Genomic DNA, 26,163 nt, shown 5'->3' with positions numbered 1-26,163 from the left:
TCATGTTTTAATAGAATTTAAGCGATAGTTTAAATTGTCCCGCTTAAATTGCGATGGAGGCTAATTTCGACTATTTGGTAGTTTTAATTGCCCCGCCATATTTTATACTAGCTTTTGCCCGCGGCTTTGCTTGCGTTAGAAAGAGATAAAAAGTAGCCTATGTCACTCTCCATCCTTTCAACTATCTCCACTTAAAAAATCACATCAATTCGTAGCTCCGTTTTGCCGTGAAAGACGGACAAACAAACAGACACACACACTTTCCCATTTATAATATTATATAGTAAGTATAGTATAGTATGGATGAAAATTAACAACACTAGTGATGACTCTATTTGAGGTTTTTTATCGATATTAACACCTCATTTAGTGACTCTAGCTCTGGAAAGGGCTATACTTTTATTTTATTGAACGTCATTGTGTATTATCGATTATTTTTATTATTTAGCCCTCTATTGTTCTGATTATGAGCAGAGAATAAGGTCTGCGCGGGTACTCGGATTTCTAATAGGCACGAGTCCCATTACTACTTAGTATGCAGACCAGATTTAATTACTACGTTGACATCTTGTAAGTGTTTTTTTACACAAACGGACAGACCTACGTAATAATGAGTGTTTTATTTAGGTTCTTACGCTTTGACACACCACATGATATGCGGTTTACCAGTGTAGGTTCACCGTAACGAAACTTATTATCAATAGTAGGTATAAGATATAATTTTGCATGCCATTTGTGGCTAAACATGTATTGCTACTCAATAATAATAATGTATCACCTGATGTAAATATACCATGTTTATCGCAATAAAGTAATTCATTCATTCCCTTCGGCAGGGTAGTTATAACTATTTGAGGCATCTCATATAAAAATCGCATTTTAAAGTCTAGAAGTGTCAGAAAAAAATTAACCTACACCGTGTCCAATAAGTTTGAATACAGCACAAATAGCCAATAAAACAAAATGAACAAATAGTTACTACATTATTATTATATTTTATGAATGGCACTCTTATTTACTACATACACAACAAATGTTTTGGAATAACTCCAGCATTAACTTGTTTACCAGCCTCAAACGCTTCTCAAACGGATCACACGCGGCACGCACCGTTTTCTTCACATTTCATCCCAAATACTCTCGATAACCTTTTTGAAATGATCTAGGTTTATGATTTTATAAAAATTTAGTCTTCAAAGCATGTATGACCATACAAAATTGTCTAATACGCCTAAACCTGGAGGCCTGGGTGGCCACTCATGTTTCGGATAAAAAAACTGCCAAATTAGTCTGAAACTACGCTAGAATACCATTTGCCGAATGTGCTGGAGGTGCGTCTTGTTGGGACACATGATACTCATTCCCAAGCATCCTTTTTAACTTTAAGGCATTTTTTTCTCCAAAACCTTGGTTTTAAAGAAAAAAACGTTGATTTTAACGCTTTTATCTGTTAAGTACTGAAGGTAGTTTACCTCGCTTACATACTGCATCCCACACCTGGGCCGATGGTGAGCTCTGGAACCTAGGCACATTTTTCTAGTTGCCCGGAACGTTATCTATCCTCGGTACCCATAATAGTTTATTTTGGACACGTGGCGTCTGTTTTATCACATACAGATTCTCCTTATAAAAAACCGGCCAAGTGCGAGTCGGACTCGCCCACCGAGGGTTCCGTGCCTACAAAACTTTTACGTTACTCACATAATTCTAAAGACTGGGCTAGGCTAGAAGTATAGGTTCTCTAATGAGCATAATTGTGTTTAGCGCCACCTCTCGACGAATTCGCGAACTAATTAGCACAGCTTGCGTGAGGTCTTTTATAATGTTAACCAAATTCAACATTTTTATTTTATTTTAAAGTAGGTGTTTTATGTAAAATTTCGTAGCTATAAATTTCAACACCCTTATTCATAAACGTACACTAAAGTATCCAGCCGATAAAGTTCGTTTGTCCCTTTCTATCACACCAATACGTCGGAAAGGAACAAACGAAATTTATCGACTTGATAACTTTAGTGTACGTTTACGAATAACGGGGTAAGTAAGTATGGTAAACATCAGAAAGGGTGAGTAAAACAATCTGAAAGGTTCTAAGTGTTACTTAAAGGTTTTTTTAATCTAATCCAAATTTGGTTATGGTAGCTGAAAAAGTATACAGAATAGTATAACGCAAGTTTCTAGCGGGAAATTACTAAATAAATATTATTTAGTAAATACATTATCTATTGTTGTATTTAGGATTTACCGAACCAACGTCGGTGTAAGTCCAAAGAGAACAATATTTATTAACATTTCGCTATTACCAATTGGCAGCTGGGATTTTTCAAGAGATTTTGGCGAACTTCGGTCTTTTACAGTAACATAATAAACTTACCCAAAAAATTAATAGTTGATAACTGATGCAACTAGCTACAGTAAAATTATTTTTTATCATGATTAACGGATTATCGATTAACTTTAACTTCCGTTAAATTTGTTGAAATGTATCGCTTTAACGATTAACGAAGTTAACTTTTATAGTAACGGATTAGCGATTATCGAAGTTAACTATTTGATTAACGGTGCCCAGCTATGAGTATAATTAATACACTTAATTGTTAAAATGTAATGTATACGGATTAATGAATTTAATATAGATAAGTAATTATTGATATATGGCAAAACGAAGGAAATTGTTTACACCTCCGCAAATAAGTATCTAATGATAATTTTTAATTTACCATGTTACTTCACGTACTAAATAAGTACCTAGTTATTTTAAAAACCCTAAAAATGTCTATTGAGTTTCTGCCACAGACCACCATGTGGTTTCTGCATATATTGCAGAGACATTGCAGAGAGCGCACGCGGACACCGGCGCGGCGCCAGTGGACGCGTCTGTGTGCGTGAGCTAGGTATGCATACAACTACAACTGCTGTAGGCACCGCCCCCTCAGTAGATCGATGCGATAACATCGATTTAAACTTCCCTAGCCTCATGGCGCCCACCATACAAAATTTTTACGTACTTGAGATTGAATTCAATTTCAGTTATTCGAAAAATTTTAGAAACAAAAGAAATTATATTTTATTTGTTTACATGAGAGTTAAAATTCCATTGAAACCATTATGTACTTTAGAAAGTACATTCGGCGCCACGAGGCTAGAGTAGATACACTGTCACCTACAGTCCGATCGCTTAGTTGCAAATGTGTGCGTCTAGTTGACAAACGAAAACTTCGCAATGTAGTAAAAACTACTTTCATTTTTTTACAAAAACAACGTTATTTCTTAGTAATTAAAGTTCAATTTCAAATGCAAGCAATTGGCGTGCACACTTACGCCGTGTCTTGCGTGGGCGACGGTCGCGCAACCGTCGCCGTCACGTCTTATCGCATCGTCTACTTCCATATCGATAAGGTTTGATTTAGTATGCGTCGCATCGCCGTCGCGCGACCGTCGCCCACGCAAGCCATCGGCTTATCAGTCGCGGTCGTCAGACGCGTCCCATAATTTGTTTCAAGCTTTATACACAAGTTTTCCTTTCAATAGCAATAGCTAACGTAACGCTTGGCTTGAGTAATAAAAACTGTATAGTTAAATTAATAAAATATGTATAAGTAGGATATTGAAATCTTCTTTCTTCGTTTTGAGCCATCACAGCTAACTTTAACTTACAAACGGTCTTAAGCACCTGCACTTCTGAAGGCGCTTAAGTCATTTATGCTAATAAAAAAAAACCACAACGTTCTATGAACATTGGTCAAGTGCGAGTCGGTTTTCGACTTTTCCATACAAAGAACTCATGAGCGCCTGAACGACTATAATGGCAAAGTTAACGTTTCGCACTTTCAAGACTTTACGTATATATCTCGGAAACGATAAGAGATAGAGCAAAATGGACTTCAGATTTGGGCTTTCGGTGGCACAAATTCTATGTTTTCGTCAACAGACACCTTTTTTGGACCGATTTGAATAAAATTTTGCTCAGTCAATTTATAAACGGTCTTAAGCGCCTCCTTTTTAGTAGGAACTTAAGTCATTTTGTACAAATGAAAAAAAAATTGAACAAGTTCTAAAAAGAAAAAGACAGAAATGAATTTCTTTATACCTGTCCAACTCGCTTACACAATTTTAAGACGTTTAGTAACTACTTGCAGCGGCAGTGAGTGAAATTCGTAATCTGAGTTTTTTTCTCTTAAGTCCGACTTACGCTTGACTGTAGATTTCTAATAGGTTTTCCTGTAATCTACAGGGAGAGGGCTATCTCGTGTATTTTTTTGAAAATTTTACGCTAAGTAGTTTCGGAGATAAGGGGGGGAATGGTAATTTTTTGCTTATTTTCTTAAATTACTTCTAAATTACCAAAACAAAAAATATAAAAAAAATATATTTCAGATGCTGATAAAATGCTCTTTCATTTGATATGTAACACAATATAGTTTTAATAACTTTGATTTTTAATTTTCAATTTTACCCCCAAAAAGTGACCCCTGTGATTAAATTTCATTTAATTAAATTACATGTCCGTCTTTGGGCCACAGGTTTACATACGTGTGCCAAATTTCAAGTAAATCGGTGCAGTAGTTTCGGAGAAATCGGCTGTGACAGAGGGACAGACAGACACGCGAGTGATCCTATAAGGGTTCCGTTTTTCCTCTTTGAGGTACGGAACCCTAAAAATAACTCGTCACCTGCGTGCCGAGCAAGTATTTTGTTGGCACTGTACCTCTTTGTTTTTCTTAGACACTTCGGAAATTTCATGTACTTTGTGCTTGTATTTTATTAAGAAGAATATACTCTTTAGTTTAAATAAGAATTTGATGGCCTGTGATCCCTATATCTTTAGAACTGAGGTAAAATGTGAGTATTCGGACTTATTGGACACGGTGTAGATCACTAATCTACAGTGTCAAGGTAATCAATTGTCAGTAAAATTACCGTAGATATTAGTTTTAGGCAGTGAAAGTTGTACTTTATATTTTAGTACCCGCCTGACCTTATCTAACAACAATAATTTTTAAGAAAAAATAACTGCCGCTTTTGGGGTTCTGATGAAAAAACCTGCGAATGTTGGATTATGTAGAATAAAAAATACCAAAGTGTAAGTGTGCCGTTCAGATTGGAGGAGTTCCTTCACGATCATCATCAGAAGATCCACTGCACCAAATGTCACTGTACTAAGCGTAAATGTATGCTGTTCTTATAAAAATACCAAAGTCACTATAAGTGTGCCGTTCATATTTGAGGAGTTCCGTTCTGATCATCATCAGTAGTTCTACTGCACCAAATGTCAACGTTCTGGATGTAAGTGCATGCTGTTCTTATAAAAATACCAAAGTCACTATAAGTGTGCCGTTCCGATTTGAAGAGTTCCGTTCTGACCGTCATCAGAGTTCCACTGCACCAAATGACTGTTCTCGTAAATGCAGCTGTTCCACAAAAATCACCATATATATGCAGAATCCCTCGATTTCTCCAGGATCCCATCATCAGAATCGGGTTCTGATAAAACTAGAACCAATCTGTATGCATATACATTCAATAAAAAAAAATTCAAAATCGGTCCAGTAACGACGGAGATATCGTGAACAAACGTTAAAAAAAAACATTCAGACGAATTAAGAACCTTCCTTCCTTGAGATTCGGGGCGGCGGTTAAAAATGCGTTCCCTTCTAAGTCAGCTTATAAAAATATGTAGATGCAAGAAGCCGCCCATCCCCTTCCAGATTATGAAAAGGGCCTACGCTAGGTTATTAATATTTAGCTGAGCTGCGCGCTAATTAAGAACAGACTCGTAATTCTAAAGGTTGTAGTGGCAACAATACTAAACCTTCAGTTGAAACCCTGCATATTACGGAACTGAAATTTTCATTAAACTTGCGTCTGCTGTGAACACGTTTTGGCTTTATATTTTATAACTACTCACGAGGGACTGACGGGCTATCGTAGTTTTTACCTATTTTATTTTATTAGATCATCATCATCATCCTTGCGTTATCCCGGCATTTGCCACGGCTCATGGGAGCCTGGGGTCCGCTTCGACAATTAATCCTAAGATTTCGCGTAGGCACTAGTTTTACGAAAGCGACTGCCATCTGACCTTCCAACCCGAAGGGTAACTAGGCCTTATTGGAATTAGTACGGTTTCCTCACGATGTTTTCCTTCACCGAAAAGCGACTGGCAAATATCAAATGATATTTCGTACATAAGTTCCGAAAAACTCATTGGTACGAATCGGGGTTTTTTTTAGTCATAGCGAAAACTTACAGTATCATTTTGGGATCAAATACTGACAAATTATGGCCATGAGTGCGATCACTTTAATAAATAAATGTAACTTAGATAATTGTCACATTGCAAGTGATATCTTATACCTAGCTAACCGTAGAAACAAAATATAAACCAATTTGATTTTTATGTTGATGTGGAACTACCTCTACGTCACTACGTCTAAAAATAATCTGGTCATTTTTAGGGTTCCGTACCCGAAGGGTATAAACGGGGCCCTATTAAACTGTCCGTCCGTCCTATAACAACAAGAGAGCTCAGATATAAAAAGTGATTATATGGTGTACATTTTAATTTATTTGCCGGGATCTGCATATCATTTTAAAACACACAATTCAAATTGTTACCATCAGTGTCACAGTTGCCCCGTGGCTGATTTTTATACGAATAATAGGTAACAGATCTGTAAAGCTTTATTCAAAACAAAGTTGTTTACAGCGTTGATTACGCACCTAGGTCTATAAAAGTTTCAACTGAGATTCTTCAAGGACTTGGAATTCGTGCTCACATGGTTGCCGGCGTGTGAATGTGATGTTTCTACTTTTATGAGTACATATGCCTGTTACATTAGGTACCTACAAGAAAATAACGCCTGGATGATTTAATTCCTCCAAGATTATTAATAGAATGGACTATAATATTTATAACTCGGATGTTCTAAAATTAGAAATCGATTGAAAACAACCCAATATAGCCTATATAGGATAGGGTTGTCTTCAATCGATTTCTAATTTCAGAACATCCGAGTTATAAGTTATAACATATATAATTTTTTTAAGGAATATTAATAATACGCCTTAGAAACTTATCCTTAAGAACTGCTAGTACCTGAGATGCATGTTCTCGTAATAACTAATTAACAAATGCTGTACTTACTTAATTAGATTAAAATTTTGCAAATAACCTAACGTAAATTCGATTATTCGAAAGGCTTACATAGGTTACTTGCCATGCGTTTACATTGCAGCGTTAGAATTTATTAAAACAGAAATAGACGGCATTTAGAAAACACGCTGTCAGAAAATAATATCACTAATATCCTTGTCGGTGTCAGACGTTATTTCAGTCCCCGAATATCCATTGCGTAAGGTCCAAACCCAATCGAACAACAATCTCAAAAGGAGCCTTTGTTACGTATTATAAAGAAACGGTGGACCCAAAGTGCCGGCGCTACTTACGAGACTTTAAAGCTTAGATCGCCATGTACTTTTCTTTACGGAATTACCCATGATTTTGTGAAAAGACCTTCGGAAAATTATTTCACGTACATTTAAATGAAAAACTTCTAGTGCCGTTCAAAATCATAGTCATACGAAAAGTGTTAGTGAGAGTAAATTTTTCTAGTTTGTTTTATTTAATGTGTCATTACGAAAGTAGATAACGCATATCGTAAATGTTCTAACTGACGAAATCATAATTATAGGTACATCAACCTATTTTACTTTTGATTTTTAACTAGATATGAATCCAAAAAATTGTGGGGGATATCCCACAGGTCTAACGCCGTGTCTTGCGTGGGCGACGGTCGCGCGACCGTCGCCGTCGCGTCTCATACTTCCATATCGATAAGGTTTGATTTCGTATGCGTCGCATCGCCGTCGCGCGACCATCGCGCGACCGTCGCCCACGCAAGCCACGGCGTAACACTATATAAATAGCAGAGATCTATGACACAAGGAAACCAAGAAAGTGTGCACCAGGAATTTATTCAATGTTTATATGAGAACTGTTATTGACCGACTGACTTACAAAACAAACATCAAAGAATCGGTTGCTATACCAAATACAAAATATGACAGTATTCCTTCTACAGCCAGTACTGTGGCCTCTTAGGCACAACTCGATTCTATCGAATATCTCATTATCATTATATTCAATAAAAATCTTTCAAAATAAATACGAGCTTCTTCTAACTTTTGAAAAACAGGTTTAATAAATATGGAATACATCGTGAAAAAAGTAACACATGCAATATATGGAGGTACTGGTCCATACAAGCCGATTCCCACCGGCTTGCCTAAAATTGATTACTAGTACCTTAATGTCAAGAGGATACGGTAGCGAAAATGCTAAAATGGAAAGGAGCCCCCTTTCAACTTGGGAATTTTAGTTAAATATACAAGTGCTATTATCTAGATTTATCAAAAAAAAAATGTCCATTAAGAACAACTCAGTCAAAAGATATTTCAAAAAATCTTTAAAATCGAGGTTCCGCTCTCGACTCTTTCCTCCTTCAAAACTTAATCATTCGGAACGAAATTTGAGAATCTGAATAACAATGAAATAATCTATGTCGGACCGTTTAGCGTTTTTGATTAATTATTACCAATCTTGAGTATCACACCTGTTTTTGCGCCACAATGAAAAAGGCCGTTTTTGGACATTTTTGATTGGCTCTAGAGTCTTCAAAAAGCAGAATATCCAAAAAAATCAAAACGGTCCCACACAGATAAAAATAATAACAATCTGTGTTGAAAAAATCATTGCTCTATCTTCAAAAACCAGGGTGGCTAGCCGAATGGCACAATCGCTCACGAAACGAAGCGCTAGTAGATATCTATCTCTATCGCGCTTGCGTATTGGCGCGACAGAGCCAGCGGCGTATCGCTTTCGTTTGGCGTCGGAGAAATGCCATTCGGCTACGGGGCCAGGGAGGATATAGTCGAGAGCGTTTTTATGGAGAATTGAAATTGACCCCTACTATATCGTCTTAAGGTAGGTTTCTTTTTGCTCAGTGTTGCCTAGTAGAAATTTTCACCAGCCGCCACGGGGAGGTACATAACTAATGTCACTCCATAGTAATAATCAATAATAAATTAACTTTTTAACAAACCAGACCTGTTTGCCCCTCCCAACCATACGCAGGCTGGCCCCGCCTTCAAAAATAATTGATTTGTTTATAATTTGGATGTTTAGATTATTGCAATCTGATAAGAAATCTGAATTCAAAGGTTTGTTATTTTTGGCTTTTCTAGTTTCTCCGTGTTTTGTAACGCGCTTATTTTTGAAGGCGGTTTTATTTTTTGTTAAAAAGTTAATTTATTTGTTGATTTTTAGTGGTTCCTAGTGATATTATATGTATCAGTCCGAATATATGTACTGTAGTGAAAGAATTATCCTTTAACTCCTAACCATTGAGGAGTTGACCTTCCATCATCAGCTCAGCCACATAAAATTACTACCGTCAGGCGTAAATACTGGTGTACCTTTGAAAAATACACTAAAAACCTTACATGTGCCTATAACATTTGAAGAGTTCCCTCGATTTCTCCAAGATGCCATCATCAGACCCTGACTTGGTGTCAATGGGACCATTTCGGGGTTATACCCGTTCGATCAAAAAAAAATTTTCAAAATCGATCCAGGATTCTCGGAGACATATAATAAAAAAAAATAAAAAAAAAAACATTCAGTCGAATTGAGAACCTCCTCCTTTTTTGAAGTCGGTTAAAAATACTGTAAACACCTACTTAAAATGCAGAAAATTACATGCTGCTTCTTACTATTTTCTTTAGCAGTGACGGAAGGGTAAGAACACTGACAAACAACTACACTGAGCATAGGTCAAAATTCTTTCATCCGGTTTTCACAAAAACATTTAATAAAATCGTACACGTGTATTTTTAAACATCCCTATTGTGCGACTCCCAACTGAGTCCTTCTCGAGCTTTCTTTTGATCGCTGAATACGAGCTTAATTGCCCTGAGAATGTTTACACCTGCTTTAAACCTTTTTACGTTTATGCGTTAAATGATGTTGAATAAATCTTTGAGGTGAAGGTATTTAAGACGCTGCGCGATAGGAGAGAAAAAGCTAAAATGGAAAGGAGCCCCCCCTTTCAATTTGGGAATTCTAGTTTAATATACCAGTGTTACCAACTAGATTTATCGAAAAATAAAAGTCCATTAAGAACAACTCAGTTAAAAGATGTTGCGAAAAAATCTTTAAAATTGAGGTTAGACTCTTGACTGTTTCCTCCTTCAAAACTTAACCAATGGTAACGAAATTTGAGAATCTGAATAACAATGAAATAATCTTTCGGACCGTTTAGTTTTTTTTTTGGCGAATTACCACACCTTTTTTTACGCGCGCCATTATCGATAACGCCGATTTTGGAATTTTTTGACGGGCTCTTAGCGTTTTTAAAAATAAGAATATCAAAAAAATCAAAACATTCCGACACAGATAAAAATAATAATCTGTCTTGAAAAAAATCATTGCTCGATCTTCAAAAACCAGGGAGGAAATAGTCGAGAGCGTTTGGATGGAGAATTTACCCCTCCTGTATCGTATTAAGGCTTGAAAGCAATTTTTAAAGCATTAAGCATTTTGATTTTGTACAACATAATTTTTAAGAAAAAAAACCGCGGCCTTTGGGGTTCTGGTGAAAGCTAATTGCGAATGTTGGATTATGTAGAAATGTGTAGGTATTTTTTGTAACTGCTTTTAATGCTTTAATTATTTGATGGCAACAAAAATCAATATACGTATACCGTTAAGGTTTGAGGAGTTTCCTCAATTCCTCATGAATCCGATTATAAGAAATCGAAGCTTGACAAAATTTGACTTGATAACTCAATATGCTTAACAAACATAACTAAATAAATGTTACTGTTCTGATTCGGTTCTGACCATCATCAGCAGTTCCACTGCACCAAATGTCACTGTTCTGGACGTAAGTGCACGCTGTTCTTATAAAAATACCAAAGTCACTATAAGTGTGCCGTTCAGATTTGAGGAGTTTGGTTCTGACCATCATCAGCACTTCCACTGCACCAAATGTCACTGTTCTGGACGTAAGTGCATGCTGTTCTTATAAAAATACCGAAGTCACTATAGGCGTGCCGTTCAGATTTGAGGAGTCCCGTTCTGATCATCATCAGGAGTTCCACTGCACCAAATGTCACTGTTCTGGACGTAAGGGCATGCTGTTCTTATAAAAATACCAAAGTCACTATAAGCGTGCCGTTCAGATTTGAGGAGTTCCGTTCTGACCATCATCAGCAGTTCCACTGCACCAAATGTCACTGTTCCGTACGTAAATACATGCTGTTCCTTAAAAAACACAAATATCACCATATGTGTGCCTTTCAGATTTGAGGAGTTCCCTCGATTTCTCCGGGATCCCATCATCAGAACTGGATCCTGAGAAAAATGGGACCAATCTGTATACATATACATTCAATCAAAATAAAAAATTTCAAAATCGGTCCAGTAACGACGGAGATATCGTGGAACAAACATAAAAAAAAAAACATACAGACGAATTGAGAACCGTCCTTCCTTGAGAGATTTGAGGCGGCGGTTAAAAAAGTAGGCAAAATTAATGAAATTTAGAAATCGAATGATTCCATCATTTTTGACTACCTTCATATATTTTTGTGATATTTCTGTTGAAAAATTTAACACTTTATATCTTTAATTATTATGATTATAGAATTTAACTATTAAGTTTTTATGAAATAAAACTATGGAAACGGATTAAATCGCGTATAATGAATTTAAAATACATCCCGACGTTTCGAACTCTTTACAACGTTCGTGGTCAACGGGTGACTGAGGAAAAATTAAAATGTGCAAAAGCTACCCACTTACAAGAAATATTAACGAACCATGACCACAAATATATTTTTCTCTCTCTCACATATGAATGGCAGTAACATGCCTAGACACTTGCACAGGCGCCGCCTGGCGGGATAAAATGACAGTGTGCCTCCTCATTCTGTTTCATCGGCTACCCCTTTGGAGTGTTTCGCAATTTTTGAGCCAAATTGTTATGTAAACCGCGTCTACCTTTTACCTTACGTCCAATTCCCACGACGGCGACGTATCAAGTGATATCTAAACTATTACTTATGTGGGAGGAAAGGGACTTAATTTAGTATAGACCGGTAGATGGACTTGATAGGAGCGAAAACTCGGCGAAAGATAATTTATTTTTTCACCACGATGGCAGCAAATTAGAACACGGCCGTTAGCACAGAATATATAATAGTACAAGTACAGAAGGCCCACTGCTTTGATGTTCACGAAATGCCGCCTTTTTAAATACCTACAAAATTCTTACAAAGAAACGAGCCGCACGTGCGCGGCGTCCGGTGATAGGGTTACCAATGGATCCAAACGAATTAATACTCACATAAAATGTTATACTATTAATACTATTACATTCAAGTCTTGTGTACTTTCTAGGTATATATACTGTATTTATATATTTTTGTTCAAGTTCCAACATCACAAGCCTTATTGAACTTTTCCGTGGGACTTAATCAGTAGTAGATCTGAGTGAGAATGTCTTATGGTATTTATTTTATTCAATATGTCTATTTAACTAAGTATTATTAGCCATTCCACACGCGGAAATCGCTTTAAAAACCTCGCGACGTAAAGTAACAATAGAAAGTGCGAACGTGCATTCCGTGAGAACGCGCGCAACCCCTGAGTAGGCCGCGAACTCGCGGCCGCCAGGATGTACTTGTAGCGCGGCGATAGAATCGCGGAGTGAGCCGCCCTTGCCGTTAGTTAAAGCCAGCCCACAGCAATGCAAAATATCAGTCACAGCCAGCCCAGCCGAAATGACAATCTTTCACGCAAATGGCGAACGAAACGCAGTATGGCTCTGTCGCGCCGTCTACAGGCCCCGTAGCCGAATGGCATTTCTCCGACGCCAAACGAAAGCGATACGCCGCTGGCTCTGTCGCGCCAATACGCAAGCGCGATAGAGATAGATATCTACTAGCGCTTCGTTTCGTGAGCGTTTCGTGAGCGTTTGTGCCATTCGGCTAGCCACCCAGGTCCCGTAGCCGAATGGCATTTCTACGACGCGATACAAACACGAAACGCCGCGAAAGGTAGTCTGGCTCTGTCGCGCCAATACCCAAGAGCGATAGAGATAGATATCTACGACCGTTTCGTTTCGTGAGCGTTTGTGCATTCGGCTACGCACGCTGGAGAGCAATAGATCCCTATAGCTATCTAATCTAGCGAGGAAAGCTAGTTATGATACTATGAGGAAGCGTATTGAGGCGTTTGCGGTACCTACCCTGCCGGCGTAGCCGAATGACAATCGTCGACGTACGACGCCGACAGAAATGCGGTCTGGCTCTGTCGCGCCAATACTTGCGTATTTGCGGATTGCGGAGCGATATAGATAGATACTTAGCTTTTAGGTAAATACTTTCATCTCTTTACAATTTTTCTTATCCTGATCAATTATGTGTTGACGTGATCAGGGTGCGTAGCCGAATGGCACAAACGTTCACGAAACGAAACGCTAGTAGATATCTATCTCTATCGCTCTTGCATATTGGCGCGATAAAGCCGGACTAACTGGCGCGGCGTTTCGTTTTCGTTTGGCGTCGGAGAAATGCCATTCGGCTACGGGGCCAGGGTGCGTAGCCGAATGGCACAAACGCTCACGAAACGAAACGCTATAGTAGATATCTATCTCTATATTGCTCTTGCGTATTGGCGCGACAGAGCCAGACTAGCTTTCGCGGCGTTTCGTTTTCGTTATACCATATTTTTTTATACCACATGGTGGCAAACAAGCATGCGGCGCGCCTAATGGCAAGCAGTCCCCGTAGTCTGTGTCGCGTGTCACTTACGTGTTGCAGACTCTTTAGAGATCTGTATTTGTGTCTACCCATGTTTATGGAATAATAAACATCATATAAAACTATAACCAACCATTGATGTATCATAGTAGGTATATATTTAGTCTAAGTAACCAACGTATTCTCACATATCAAAAGCTATTCTCATTAGTGCAGAATGCTCTCAGACTACATTTATCGGTGCCCGATTGATATTCCGAAACAAAATACGCCGATTTTCGGTACGCCGACAACGATTCGCCGACGTTTTTTTTGGCCGAATAACGATTGGATATAACGCATAATATTCGTTCGTAAACGGAGTCGGTAAGCAGAAATTTGATACGCCGATTGACTTTTCGTCGAATAATCATTTAGTAATTGTAAAAATTGGCTGACAAAAAATTGGTCGAAACTCGAAGCAAATAGGTCGACTGATCATTTAGTTTTTTTTTTGGTGAGTTGGCTGGAACTTGCGTACAAACTGTTCTGCGGATTCAAAAATCTAGTTGTTAGATCGTTTATAAGAAAGTCACATTTATTACAACGTGTCAAAATTTTCTGTTTCTAAGGATTCATTTTAGTAAATTATGTATTGTTGTTTTCAACTCACCAATTTTTTACTTTTAAAATTTTTAGTTCTCCCATTCGGAAATTGGCACTTTTATGTTCAAGAACTTAATGTTAATTGCCAGAATATGTAAATTATTACCGCAACGAAAAGGATTTCACATTATACATTGTTTAAGAAAAAAAAGTGTCTATTAAGTGCGTAATTTTTTTACAACAGTGATAATTCATTCATTCGATATTCATATTTTAACAATGTATAAAATGTGAAACGTTATTCGACTAATCGTGGCCTAAACGAAAATATTACTTTGCTAAATGAAAAATGTCCAATAATAGTTCGGATAATTTGCACAGAAGCGAACTGGACTGTATGCGAACCAAGATTTTACGTAACGTTATTCGACCAAACGTGACAGCGATAATTTGATTATTCTGCTAAATGGCATTCGGCGAATCAATAATCGGCTAATAACTTGTCAGAGAATCATTAGATAGCCACATTTATCACCTTCAATGCATTAATTCGTCATCGACGCGCTAGGAATTTGTAAATTGCACGGTTAGACTGTTGTACTTTTTATCGTACGTGTGAAATATACATTTAAAGAAAGCGATAACAATTGCTACCGATTTGTTTTCTGAAGCATTCGGTAAACTGGAAGTTTCCAAGTTCAGACGGGCGTTTATTTTTATCGTTTACATTTTTTGTAATAGAATGATAATTGTGAATAGCACTAATAATATCCCTAAGGTTAAAACGGCTGAGGTTCTGGTGTTTTTACCCCTTGTTGCAGGTGTTTTTTTTTTTTTTTTTTTTTTTTTTTTTTTTAATCTTATTTTTGTCGAGGCTTTGGACACTCTGGGTGAACATGTCAGCCTCATGGGTGCTTACAAATCTCCCTACTAAAGGGAGAGATCTATAAAGTGGTATACACTGATTGCCTTGTCTGACATTGGCTCTGCCAACCAGCAATTGATCTGTCCATTGTGCATGGAGCCCGAGCCACCAAAAATTCTATTCCTCAAGTCCAAGTTCCGGACACAGTCCAACAACACATGAGACAGGTCATCAGTCTTCTGGCAGTCTAAACACAGTGAGGATGGCTTAACACCCATCATACACAGAAACTTGTTTGTAGGAATGTGCCCAGACCGGACTCGGAAAGCTGAGACTAACACTTTTCTAGCGAGATTGGCAGAGTCAAACCAGGGAATCCATAAGGGTCTAGCTTGAATAGTTCTGTACCAGATTCCTACACCCTTTGACAGCGATTGTTCTCCAAAATGGTATTCCCATTTTTGTAAACTCCTTTTTTTAATACTGGGAATTACTTCACACGAGTAACTTATACTTAGGTACTACTCGCGCTTTGTAAACGTACATATGCCAAACACCGTTCAACTTTCCTGTATTTGCCAACTAAAAATCTACATCATACATTCTTCAAAATATTATAGTACTACAGTATATTAGTGGCACAAGTGAGTCTTTACTTTCAGATGTCTCTTTTGTCCAACCGTCTTTCGCCATCGACTCAGCGAACGTTTAATATAAAACGTTTTTCCGCAGGCACCTCATCTCAAAGGGTTTAATCACGTCTCAGTCACTTCAGCCATGGGCCAGCGGGCCTAGCAAAACTGACAATCGCTAAGAGGCAACAGGAGCGAAAATACTATAAGCACGACACAAAATTTCAATTTTGAAAAAACCTTTGACATATAGTGGACGCATTGCAATCAAACATGGCTAATTTTATTCAGCTTTCAAACATAAAAAAAACTAAATCGGCTCATCCGTTTGAGAGCTATGATGCCACTGACAGACACACACACAGACAACCAGACAGACACGTCAAACTTATAACACGTACCGCGTCGTTTTTGCATCGGAGGTTAAAAATGGAATTTGGGAATTTTAGTTAAATAATCTTGGGATTCGTTTTCAAAGCGGACCCCAGGCTCTGCCTTCTTTCGGCATGTTCGCTGTTAATTTTCGTGTTTTTTCGTAGTCTTAGGTCGGTACCAACTTAGAATATGACGAAATACGAAATGACGAAAAACGATTGAGTCGAAATAAGAAAAAGGCCAACAACTCATTATGGTCAAAGACGATAATGACTATGTATACGAATAAAGAATGGCTAACGAAAGCAGAATCGGACAAATTTAAGAACTTGACGAAAAACGAACGTGTCGAGTCGACCCAAGAGTATATACCCTTACGAAGTGTAAGCGCTTGTTGGCTAGGTACCCTGAAGTTTTATCTGGTGCAAACAAAGCGAATAGATATGCAAATTATCGGCTGATGACTAACCCCTTCGCCTACAGGACAACCTGTTTATGAATATTCCCAAGTCAGGGGCAAATTAATTTCTGACATTTGAATTTAAATTAGTCAGTTGGCGATGTCGGGCGATAACTAGTAAGAAGGAAAATTATGCATTTCCTTTAACTCCGACATAGCTTCAAATTAATGTTGTTGATTTTTTTTTTTTAATAATCAAGTTATGAGCAGGCTCACGCTCTAAGTATACAGTTACATCGCAGAAGTAATTTAGTTAAAATTTAGCACTTACAGAGATAGTTCCGTCCTGAGGAAAGACAAAGTTTTTGGATATCATCCCTTAATTTATTTATTACCTTTCCAGCCTCTTCAGGCTGAGCAGCAGGCCGAGCTGGGTACATAGCCGAATGGCACAAACGCTCACGAAACGAAACGCTCGTAGATATAAATATATATCTCTATCGCTCTTGCGTATTGGCGCGACAGGAGCCAAACCTCTCGCGGCGTTTCGTTTTCATTTCACGTCGCAGAAATGCCATTCGGCTACGGCACCAAGCAGCACATCACATTTTTCTTACCGAAAAGTGTTGTGACTGTGTTCTCTGGAACTGCTGGGGAGGTTGGATAGATCTAAATGGTAGCTTTAGTGCGAAATTTTCCCATTTTTTCCAGATTATCCCTTTCATCATCGTCATCAAACATTATTTTCATAACGTTCTTTTGTTCCAGATGTGGCGACTGATCCCCATGCTCTTGCTTGCCGCCGTGACCCTGTCGACAGGCGTGCTGCTGCCGCGACTGCCGCCGCTGCAGCCGGGCCCCGACCCCGCCGCCGACTCCCCTATTGATACACATAGCACACTAACCGAATGCGACGTCCTCAGGAGGCTATTCAACAGTGAGGCCAACTGGATGTTCGACACTGACAATAAACAGTACAACGACTATGTCACCAAGGGGGCGGCTAATCTCCACCATGATAATTATAAAGACACATATCAACTTCAACCCCAAGCTTTGGATCAGAACTATTTACACGAGCAAAACCCTGATGAGGAACCCCTCCACTATGAATTACCTCTACCAACTATAAAAACGTTGTATTTGCGAAACAAAGACGTAATCATACGGGACGATCAAGCTTACTATATGTACGATACGTATATGGCAACGACGAGTCCTTTTGATTATGTCCAAAATCATCAGAACTGCCTGTATAAAGCTATGGCAAGGCCTTCATCACATGACCTAGATACAAGTATTTTAGAATGGCCAGCTGAACAAAAACTGAATACGCAGGAAGTTATGCCCTTAGTAGAACAAGTGGGTAAAAGATTCGACTCAGAAGAAACGGGTGAAAAAGAAATCCCTGGTAAGTTTCCCTAATGTTATCTACTATTAATAATCGACCTTAATTTCCTAAGTGTACCTAAATACTTGAATAACATATACTGATAAGTAACCTATTAAGTACTAGCGGTCGATTTTTGAAATTTAAATGTTTATATTGTCACGATTAGGGTCTGAATTACTAGCTAAAAGAGATAAATGAGTAATCCAAATCCGTGCAAAAAAAATATTAATTTATTTAAATGTCGGAAACGGAGACGAAGTTCGGAAACGAGAAATTTAATGATTAAATTTTGAGCTAATTTAGGTCGTAGGTTCTAGTTTTTATAAATTCACACAAAATCCTGTCTACACTGCGGTTAGGTACTCTCGCCTGGTTTGTGCCGTCGGTTGGGGACGCTCCTCTGGAAATGCAGCCGACCGTAGGTACTCAGGGCTGTCCGAGGGCTCGGCAAGGGTGGTCTGCTCTGCCTGGCGAGAGTAGCGATGGTGGTGATGTGGCTGAGGTGTGGTCTACACACCTCAGCCACATTGATCTTAGTTGAACTAAATTTAGAGTTATTCAGTTCAGTATTTTTTTATTCTTTGTAGTAGTTGGTGGGGAATCTTGCAGGGTAGAAATATTACAAACTCAAATAATAAACACTATGAGATTCGAGTCAGGCTACCGGGGTACTGCTTTACCTTCGCGGGCACTATGCCGAAGTGTCAAAATGTCCATGGGGACAAAATGCCCAATGGTCAAAATGTCTATGGAGTCAATACGTCCAAAGGGTCAATATGTCCAAGGGTCAAAACGTCCAAGGAGTCAATGTGCCCAAAGAGACAAAATGTCCAACGGTCAAAACGTCCAAGTAGTCAATACGTCCAAGGGTCAAAATGACCAAGAAGTCAATATGTTAATATAGTCAACATGTCTAGTGGTCGAAACGTCCAAGAAGTCAATATGCCCAGGGAGTCAATATGTCCAAAGGTCAAAATGTCCAAATAGTCAATATGTCCATAGAGTCAACATGTCTAAGAGTCGAAACGTCCAAGAAGACAATATGCTCGAAGAGTCTTTATGTCCAAGGGTCAAAACGTCCAAGGAGTGAATATTGAAAAATAGGAAGTCCCTGTCACACGTGCGGTACGCTAGCACCGCGTCCGGCCGGCAGGATGTCGTCGATATTTTTACTAAACCGCCTGGTAATCGTTCGCGTGATAAAATATCAAGAATGGTAAACGCGCTATATAGACCAAGAAAAGTAGCTCGACCTGGACATAATTCGGTAACCGTAATTTTCTTTTTCTGTCGTGTAAAGTATCATTAGTGATAGTTAAAATACAAATTATTAAGCAAATTAGGGTTCTGATTCAATTAAAAAAAAATCTAAATTTAATTCATTTTTGATTTTATTACTAAAGAATTAAATATAGTCCGGGAAAAGTGCTTGTATTATCTTGTGACACCTGCATTTCATACAAAAACATCTAATTTATATAAATAATTCATACGAAACTATCATTTATAAAGAAGGTTCAGTAAGTTACACATTTTCAGGCGTATTTCACTAGGAAATATTAATAACCGTAGTCCTTCAATATATTACATACATACATACATACAGTCACGCCTGTATCCCATGAAGGGGACATAAAACAACTCAAGTTTCACTACCACTCCTGGCAAATAATTTCAATTTATTATGAATACGTGAGTTGATAAATTATAAAACTTATACCAATACTTTTTCTAAATAAATATTGATAATTTTAGGAAAAGCCAAATACTTAACTAAAGTGAAAGATGGTAAATTTTGCCGTTAATATATTCTTAGTACTATACGAAACCAATTAAGCAACAAATATGTACTTTTCATTCCTTAACTGATATGGGGGGGGGGGGGGTTCGCGGTGGGAAATAATTTCCCGCTATCCGGTTCAGGATAACCAAATTATGAATGAAGTGGGAAATATTGTAGTTTCCCATTGTTCGATAAGGTAGCGAACTTTTTACTAGTCAATTTTAGTTGATTATAAATCTAGAAACTTAGAGAATATATTCTGTCAACATAGCAAGGATCATTATCAGAACCATGATATTCATTAATTTTTTTTAACTCGCAGAAACGTCTGCTAACGATTCTAAGCATTTTTATGATATTCATGATCGGATAAATCAGACAAATCAGCTAAGTTCTCAAGAGTTTCTTCTAGGTAGGTACTTTTTTGTAAGTTGTGTTCGTATTGTTTTCTTATTCATTTTGTCTTCAACACTTGGAAATATATTCCCACTTGATGAAAACCTACCAAAATCGTGAGTTCAGAACACTGGGAAATAATTTCCCACTTACTAAAACCTTAAAATCTTGGCTAAATAATGTCGTTATGACAATTCTGTTTAAGCAGAACGCAGGGGAAATAAGTCTAGGTAATGAGACTGTTCACTATATGCACTTACCAGATTTTTTCGTACTTAGCCTCAAAACACTAAAAAAACTCTTGTTATTACGTGAAAAATCATGACAACTGACTTTGACTTTGACGTGTGGTCACAAATGGTTGTCCTCAGAAAAGTCTTGCCTTTTTTCAAACTCAAAATGTTACTAAGATTTTAAATCTGTATGATTGGTATCGCTCAGTGGTGCCATTAAAAAGATAAAAAACATTTTGTGGTGAATGATGAAGTGGGAAATAATTTCCCGTTATTTGATTAAGGGTTAAAGCGAGAAAAACTTTAAAGTATGTGGATGTCCTTCGTCCGGTGAGGTCGTGTGTTTGTGCTCTAATAATTGCTGCGAATTAACTGTATCTTAGGCATGCCATAGACAGTCTTAAAAATTCATAATCTAAATAAAGATTTGTATGCAACCTGTCAGTTCAATCTGAAAATTCTGTCAGTTTGAACTGATAGATTACATACAAATCTTTTTTAAGATTATAATTTTTTTAAACTGTCTGTGGCGTGCCTTACTCGTACTTGGTATTCAAAACGCTTCGATAACAAATATTTCACCGTCCAGTATAAGAGAGCTCCCTTATTACAAACATGAAATTTGCAACAGGAGGAAGAAAGTACGACATACACATTATTTCACACAAAGTATAAAATCAACTAACAAATTTCTAGTTCGCCATTTAATTACAATATATTGAGAAATGGAAATTTGCCTAACAATACCTTTGGCTAAATAATATTTGGTAAAATGAAATTTGACCAAGTAAATAATTTGGGAAACAAATACTTGCCAAAAAAAGTTTGCTAAATGTCAATTTGCAATAAGTTGTTTTGCCAAACGTTTATTTGGGAAATGATAATTTGGGAATAATAGTTTGGGATGTGAAACTTTGAGAAACGTTTTTTGGCGAATCTTCAGTAAACCCAAATAAACATATTATGTAAGAAGTAGGTAATGAAGATACCGACTTTTTAGTTAGAAATAAGTACTATATTCCCGGATTTGTAAGTTTTTATTACAACTTGGACATATTAGACTTTTTGACTCCTTTGGCATGTAGATAATTGAAAGTTTTGACCCTTGGACATATTGACTATTTTGACGTTTTGATTCCTTGGACGTTATGACCCTTGGACATATTGACTCTTTTGACATTTTGATTCCTTGGACGTTATGACACTTGGACATATTGACTCTTGACATTTTGATTCCTTGGACGTTATGACCCTTAGACATATTGACTCCTTTGACGTTTTGATTCCTTGGACGTTTTGAAACTTGGACATTCTGACACTTGGGCACATTCACTCATTGGACATTTTGGCTCTTAGACATATTTACCCTGAGGACATTTTGTCTCTTTGGGCATATTGCCTCCTAGGACGTTTTGACCTTTGGACATGTTGACCCTTGGACGTATTGACCACATAGACAATTTGACCTTTGGGCATTTTGTCCCCATGGACATTTTGACACTTTGGCATAGTGCCCGCGAAGGCTGCTTTACGGTTTGTATATCGTCCCATTAATGCAAATACCGACTAAGTGACTTTTTGACGAAATCGAGTTTTTAGCACCTATAGAATAAGGTTTTCAAGGGCTACAATATGTTAAAACCCATGTATTGATACGACGCTGCATTCAAAAGATAGCTGTCGCATAAAGTTACTTAATGGTCAATTTGTTGCATTATAAACTGTCAGAATGTGATATGAATATTTAATATAAACTTTTATGCTTTATCCGCCAAGTAGAACCTTTTAATGGTGTATAGTGTTTTTTTGCATTTAAACATTTTGTTAAAGTAGCCATATTATGTTCTACAAAAAAGTTTAATATGTACATATTTGATTTTTGCAAATAAAACTATCAACAAAATTCTTTATTTTAAGCCAGGCTAAACACACCAAATGTCTTTAAGATGTTTTTCCAGAAGATGTTTGTTTACAAACATCAGCAATATCATTCTACCAAAAAGTTCTATAGGGACTATAATTGGTTTTGCATGTAATGTGACGAAGGAAAGGATAACGGTCTATTACTGCAAATACCGACTATGTGTAAATAGGCGATTTTGAGATAATGCGGTTTTAAAGTTAGAAGGCAAGTTTTATATGAAAACATGAAGAAATGTACGTTATGTGTATGGCATTTTAGAACCTGTATTTTTTTGTTTACTACTTTGTCGTATATATATTCAGAATGTATTTAGTTGACAATCAAATACGATTTAATGAAACAGTCGAATACCTACTTAGTTGGTTTTTCCTGTAGAAATAAATGTTTGTATATTTCTCTTCTTTATTAAATTAAGCTTCGTTTTTCGCATGATGTTCTCGTGATTAGCGTGCGCTCAGAACCTCTTCCTTTTTTTTGAAGTCGGTTAAAAATACAATAACACAAACGGTTTAAGCTACAGGAATCGAATTTAGTTTAAATTTATGTTTCATAACTTCGATGACCGTTACTAATTACAGTGTTACATTTAAATCAAATCTTTTTTTGCCACTTCACCGACTGGTAAAGGCTCTCTTAGTTCTTCAAAAACGGACGAGAGAGTTGCATTTTATCCACAAAATCTTGTGGATTGCATTAGTGCAAAGTTAATTTATACTAATTTAAATTTGGTAACCTAAGCTGGTTGGCAAATAACCTTAAATTAATCTTTGAATTACGATAAATAATACAAATCGGTTCAGACGTCTGTGAGTAATCGCATAACATGTATCATTGTTAACAACTCGAAGTGGAATATTTTGGCCTACGAAACTAAATTCACTGCGCCAAAGTAACTGTATTGTAGACGTAATTAGATGATATTGATATTGTAGATGATATGAAATGGGCAACTGTTGATACTGTATTTTCTGTATATCATACCATCTTATGTACACAGTTAACATAGAATAAACTTTACTTTACTTACTAGCATACCTACGGTACGAGTAGACTTCAGATGTCACAACTGTGTACCACTTCACCAACTGCAGTATTAAGTGATTGAAACCACCCATGGTACTCTTTAGGTATGAAATCTCTGTCACAAAGGCTGCATAAAGCCTTCAGGACACTTAGGTGGAGTCGAGCCGCGTCGAATCTAGCCTTGCATACATTTACAATGAACGATCAAACCGATTCGACGCGTCGCTAATGGACGTAGTTTCATAAGAAATGCAAAAGGCGAATTAATGAGATTCGACTCGGCGAGCTTAGTGGGCACCAGGCTTAAGTTCAGTTATAGTTTATCTAGCATTGTCAGCCGTGTTACAGATGTGTTTGTATCTAATTCCACCAGCGATGAACATGTCGTTTAATAACTCTTTATCACTCTTGCGCAGTAAGTGTGCAATCGCACGCAGGCGTATCAGGAGGCGTATTTTTCCCAAGGGAGTGTTCAAATTTGTATTTTGGACTACCGTGAATACTTTTTATTCTTTTTATTGCTAGTGTGATGAAAAACACTGCGTGTAACTGGGGGCGTAAGAATATTGCAAACTTGATTGCTTTAAATCGCCCCAGAAACCTATGTAATTACCGTTACACATTACTTTTTCTAACTTATTACCTCATCTACGCCTACATTTTAGTGACTTTGATTACTACAAAACTTTAAATAAACTATTACTTCAGGTTATTGAGCGTACAAAAACTATTTACCTATATTAAATGTAACAGTGTAGATAGTGAAATTTTGAACATAAATTATGGCGGACTTCGGATTGCTGAGACAGTGAACTAGTATGTAGTAAGTACCTATGCATATTATGCTATTACCCAAAAACGCATTAACCGATTTGTAAAATTCTCTTTGTGATTTCAAGAGAATGGTATTGCGTTACTTTTTGTTAAATTTTACTGAAATCGGTTAAAGTATTTTGTGAAAAATCTCCTAAAACCGGTTGAAGAGGATTTTTTTCAAAAATTTTTTTTTGAGAATAACCCTTCAAAACCTCAAATAAAGTATTATTAATGGTTAGTAATGTTAAAAAACTTTTTATTACAAATGTACCACTTTAATTAACAATGATAAGTGAAGTTTTGTAACATAAAATTAGAGCAGCTATATTTCCTGCAGCTAAAACCGCCTATGTTTGTGAGAATATTTAATATATTTTGAAATAAGTTCAAAACTTTTGTATATTTTTTATTTTTTTACAAATCATAAGTAAAATATATGAAAAGCAAAGCTTAATCAATGGGAAACACTGCTTTATATGTATAAATAAGATAAATATACACATTTTTATTTCTACAGGAAAAACCAACTAAGTTTGCTACTATTTTTTTTAAATCGTTGTTTTATCGGCAATCAAATACAGCCTGGATATTTTTTACGATTAAGTATTAAACAAGACAATACGGGCTGTAGAATGCTGTATACAAATAGTATTTTTTTTCATGTTATCATATGAAATCGTACCTTCAAATATTAAAATCGCAATATCTCAAAATCACTTTTTTGCACATAGTCGGTATTTGCAGTAAGGGGACGATATATCCGATTCTCTTTGTTACAGACATGGTATTAAACGCAGGTGAAACAGGGGAGGTCCAAAAGAAGTTGTTCTCGTTCTGGAGCCGGCTGCAGGCGCTGTCGCACAAGGGGCGGCAGCTGCCCACTCGCCGGCACACCTTCGCCTTCTACGGGCCCGACGACACGCGGGACGGGCCCCTCACCGCCGAGACGCGCGCCTCGCACCTGCGCCCGCCCGGCCAGCCTCTCCGGTGGGGCTAAACACCCCAAACGATTCAGTGTTCACATCCATCGGCCAACCAACACAAAGTACCTGACCCATATAAGGCCCACCTTATTTATTTTAAACACAAAAAGCTAGGTATTTTTAGAAAACTACAACAATATTTATTTCTTTTACAAGGGGGCAAAGTTGTTATTTAACCGTACGTGCCAATATTGATACACGAGCAAGCGAAAAGATTCAAATATTGAACCGCGAGCGCAGCGAGTTGGAGCGGTTTTAAAGCACGAAGGTTAAACAAACTTTGCCGCCGAGTGAACCACAAAAATGTTCTCCACACCAACACGAACAAAATAGGTACCTACTGACTATAAAACATCAAACTAAATAAAATCCAACAATTTATTCAATATGTACCTATGATTCAAAATCATCATTTATAGGTAAAATCTACCAGCCAGCTTAACACATAAAGTTAAAATTTATATGTAATTACTTTTCACTCTTGTGGATAAAATGCAATTTTGCTATCTGTTTTCGAATAGCAAAGACAGCCTTTACCAGTTGGTGGTGAAAAATTATTTAAACCATCGATAGTATATTACCTATATACCAACTTGGCTTATAAAACAATGTTTAATGATACGAGTACATAATTGACACGGTTTTTGTAAAAAAAATGATGGGCTTTGCTCCGGGCCTTACATGGGTCAGGTTATCTTACATCTACTTACACGGGCAGCAATTTAAGGGGCATCACGCCAAAGATCTCATCATTGACTTACAAACATTTATTTTACATTGTGTTAGCGGTTTCTGGAGCCGATTAGTACAATAAATGTAATCAAATAATTTTATATACCAGGTATTTTAATACCAAAATATGTTAAAATAAAAAATACAAAAAAATATTGTTTAGTATGTAGAAATTCGAAGATAAGTATATTCCTTT

The 26,163-nt window shown here is 37.2% G+C and overlaps 1 protein-coding gene across 1 annotated transcript in view; it reads left to right on the top strand.

The window, feature by feature from the left end:
• Positions 1 to 25,430, top strand: part of LOC125241233 — a 120,616-nt gene extending 95,186 nt beyond the window's left edge. Inside the window, exons 2-3 of the mRNA XM_048149600.1 lie at positions 17,453 to 18,095; positions 25,032 to 25,430. Coding sequence (XP_048005557.1) covers positions 17,453 to 18,095; positions 25,032 to 25,249 — 861 coding nt within the window. The 3' untranslated portion in view covers positions 25,250 to 25,430. The remainder of the gene's footprint in view (positions 1 to 17,452; positions 18,096 to 25,031) is intronic.
• Positions 25,431 to 26,163: the final 733 nt, after the last annotated feature.

Source organism: Leguminivora glycinivorella, chromosome Z (genome assembly GCF_023078275.1).
Source record: "Leguminivora glycinivorella isolate SPB_JAAS2020 chromosome Z, LegGlyc_1.1, whole genome shotgun sequence".
In the NCBI taxonomy this organism is placed as follows: Eukaryota; Metazoa; Arthropoda; class Insecta; order Lepidoptera; family Tortricidae; genus Leguminivora; species Leguminivora glycinivorella.
This window is presented reverse-complemented; position numbering and strand designations above follow the sequence as displayed.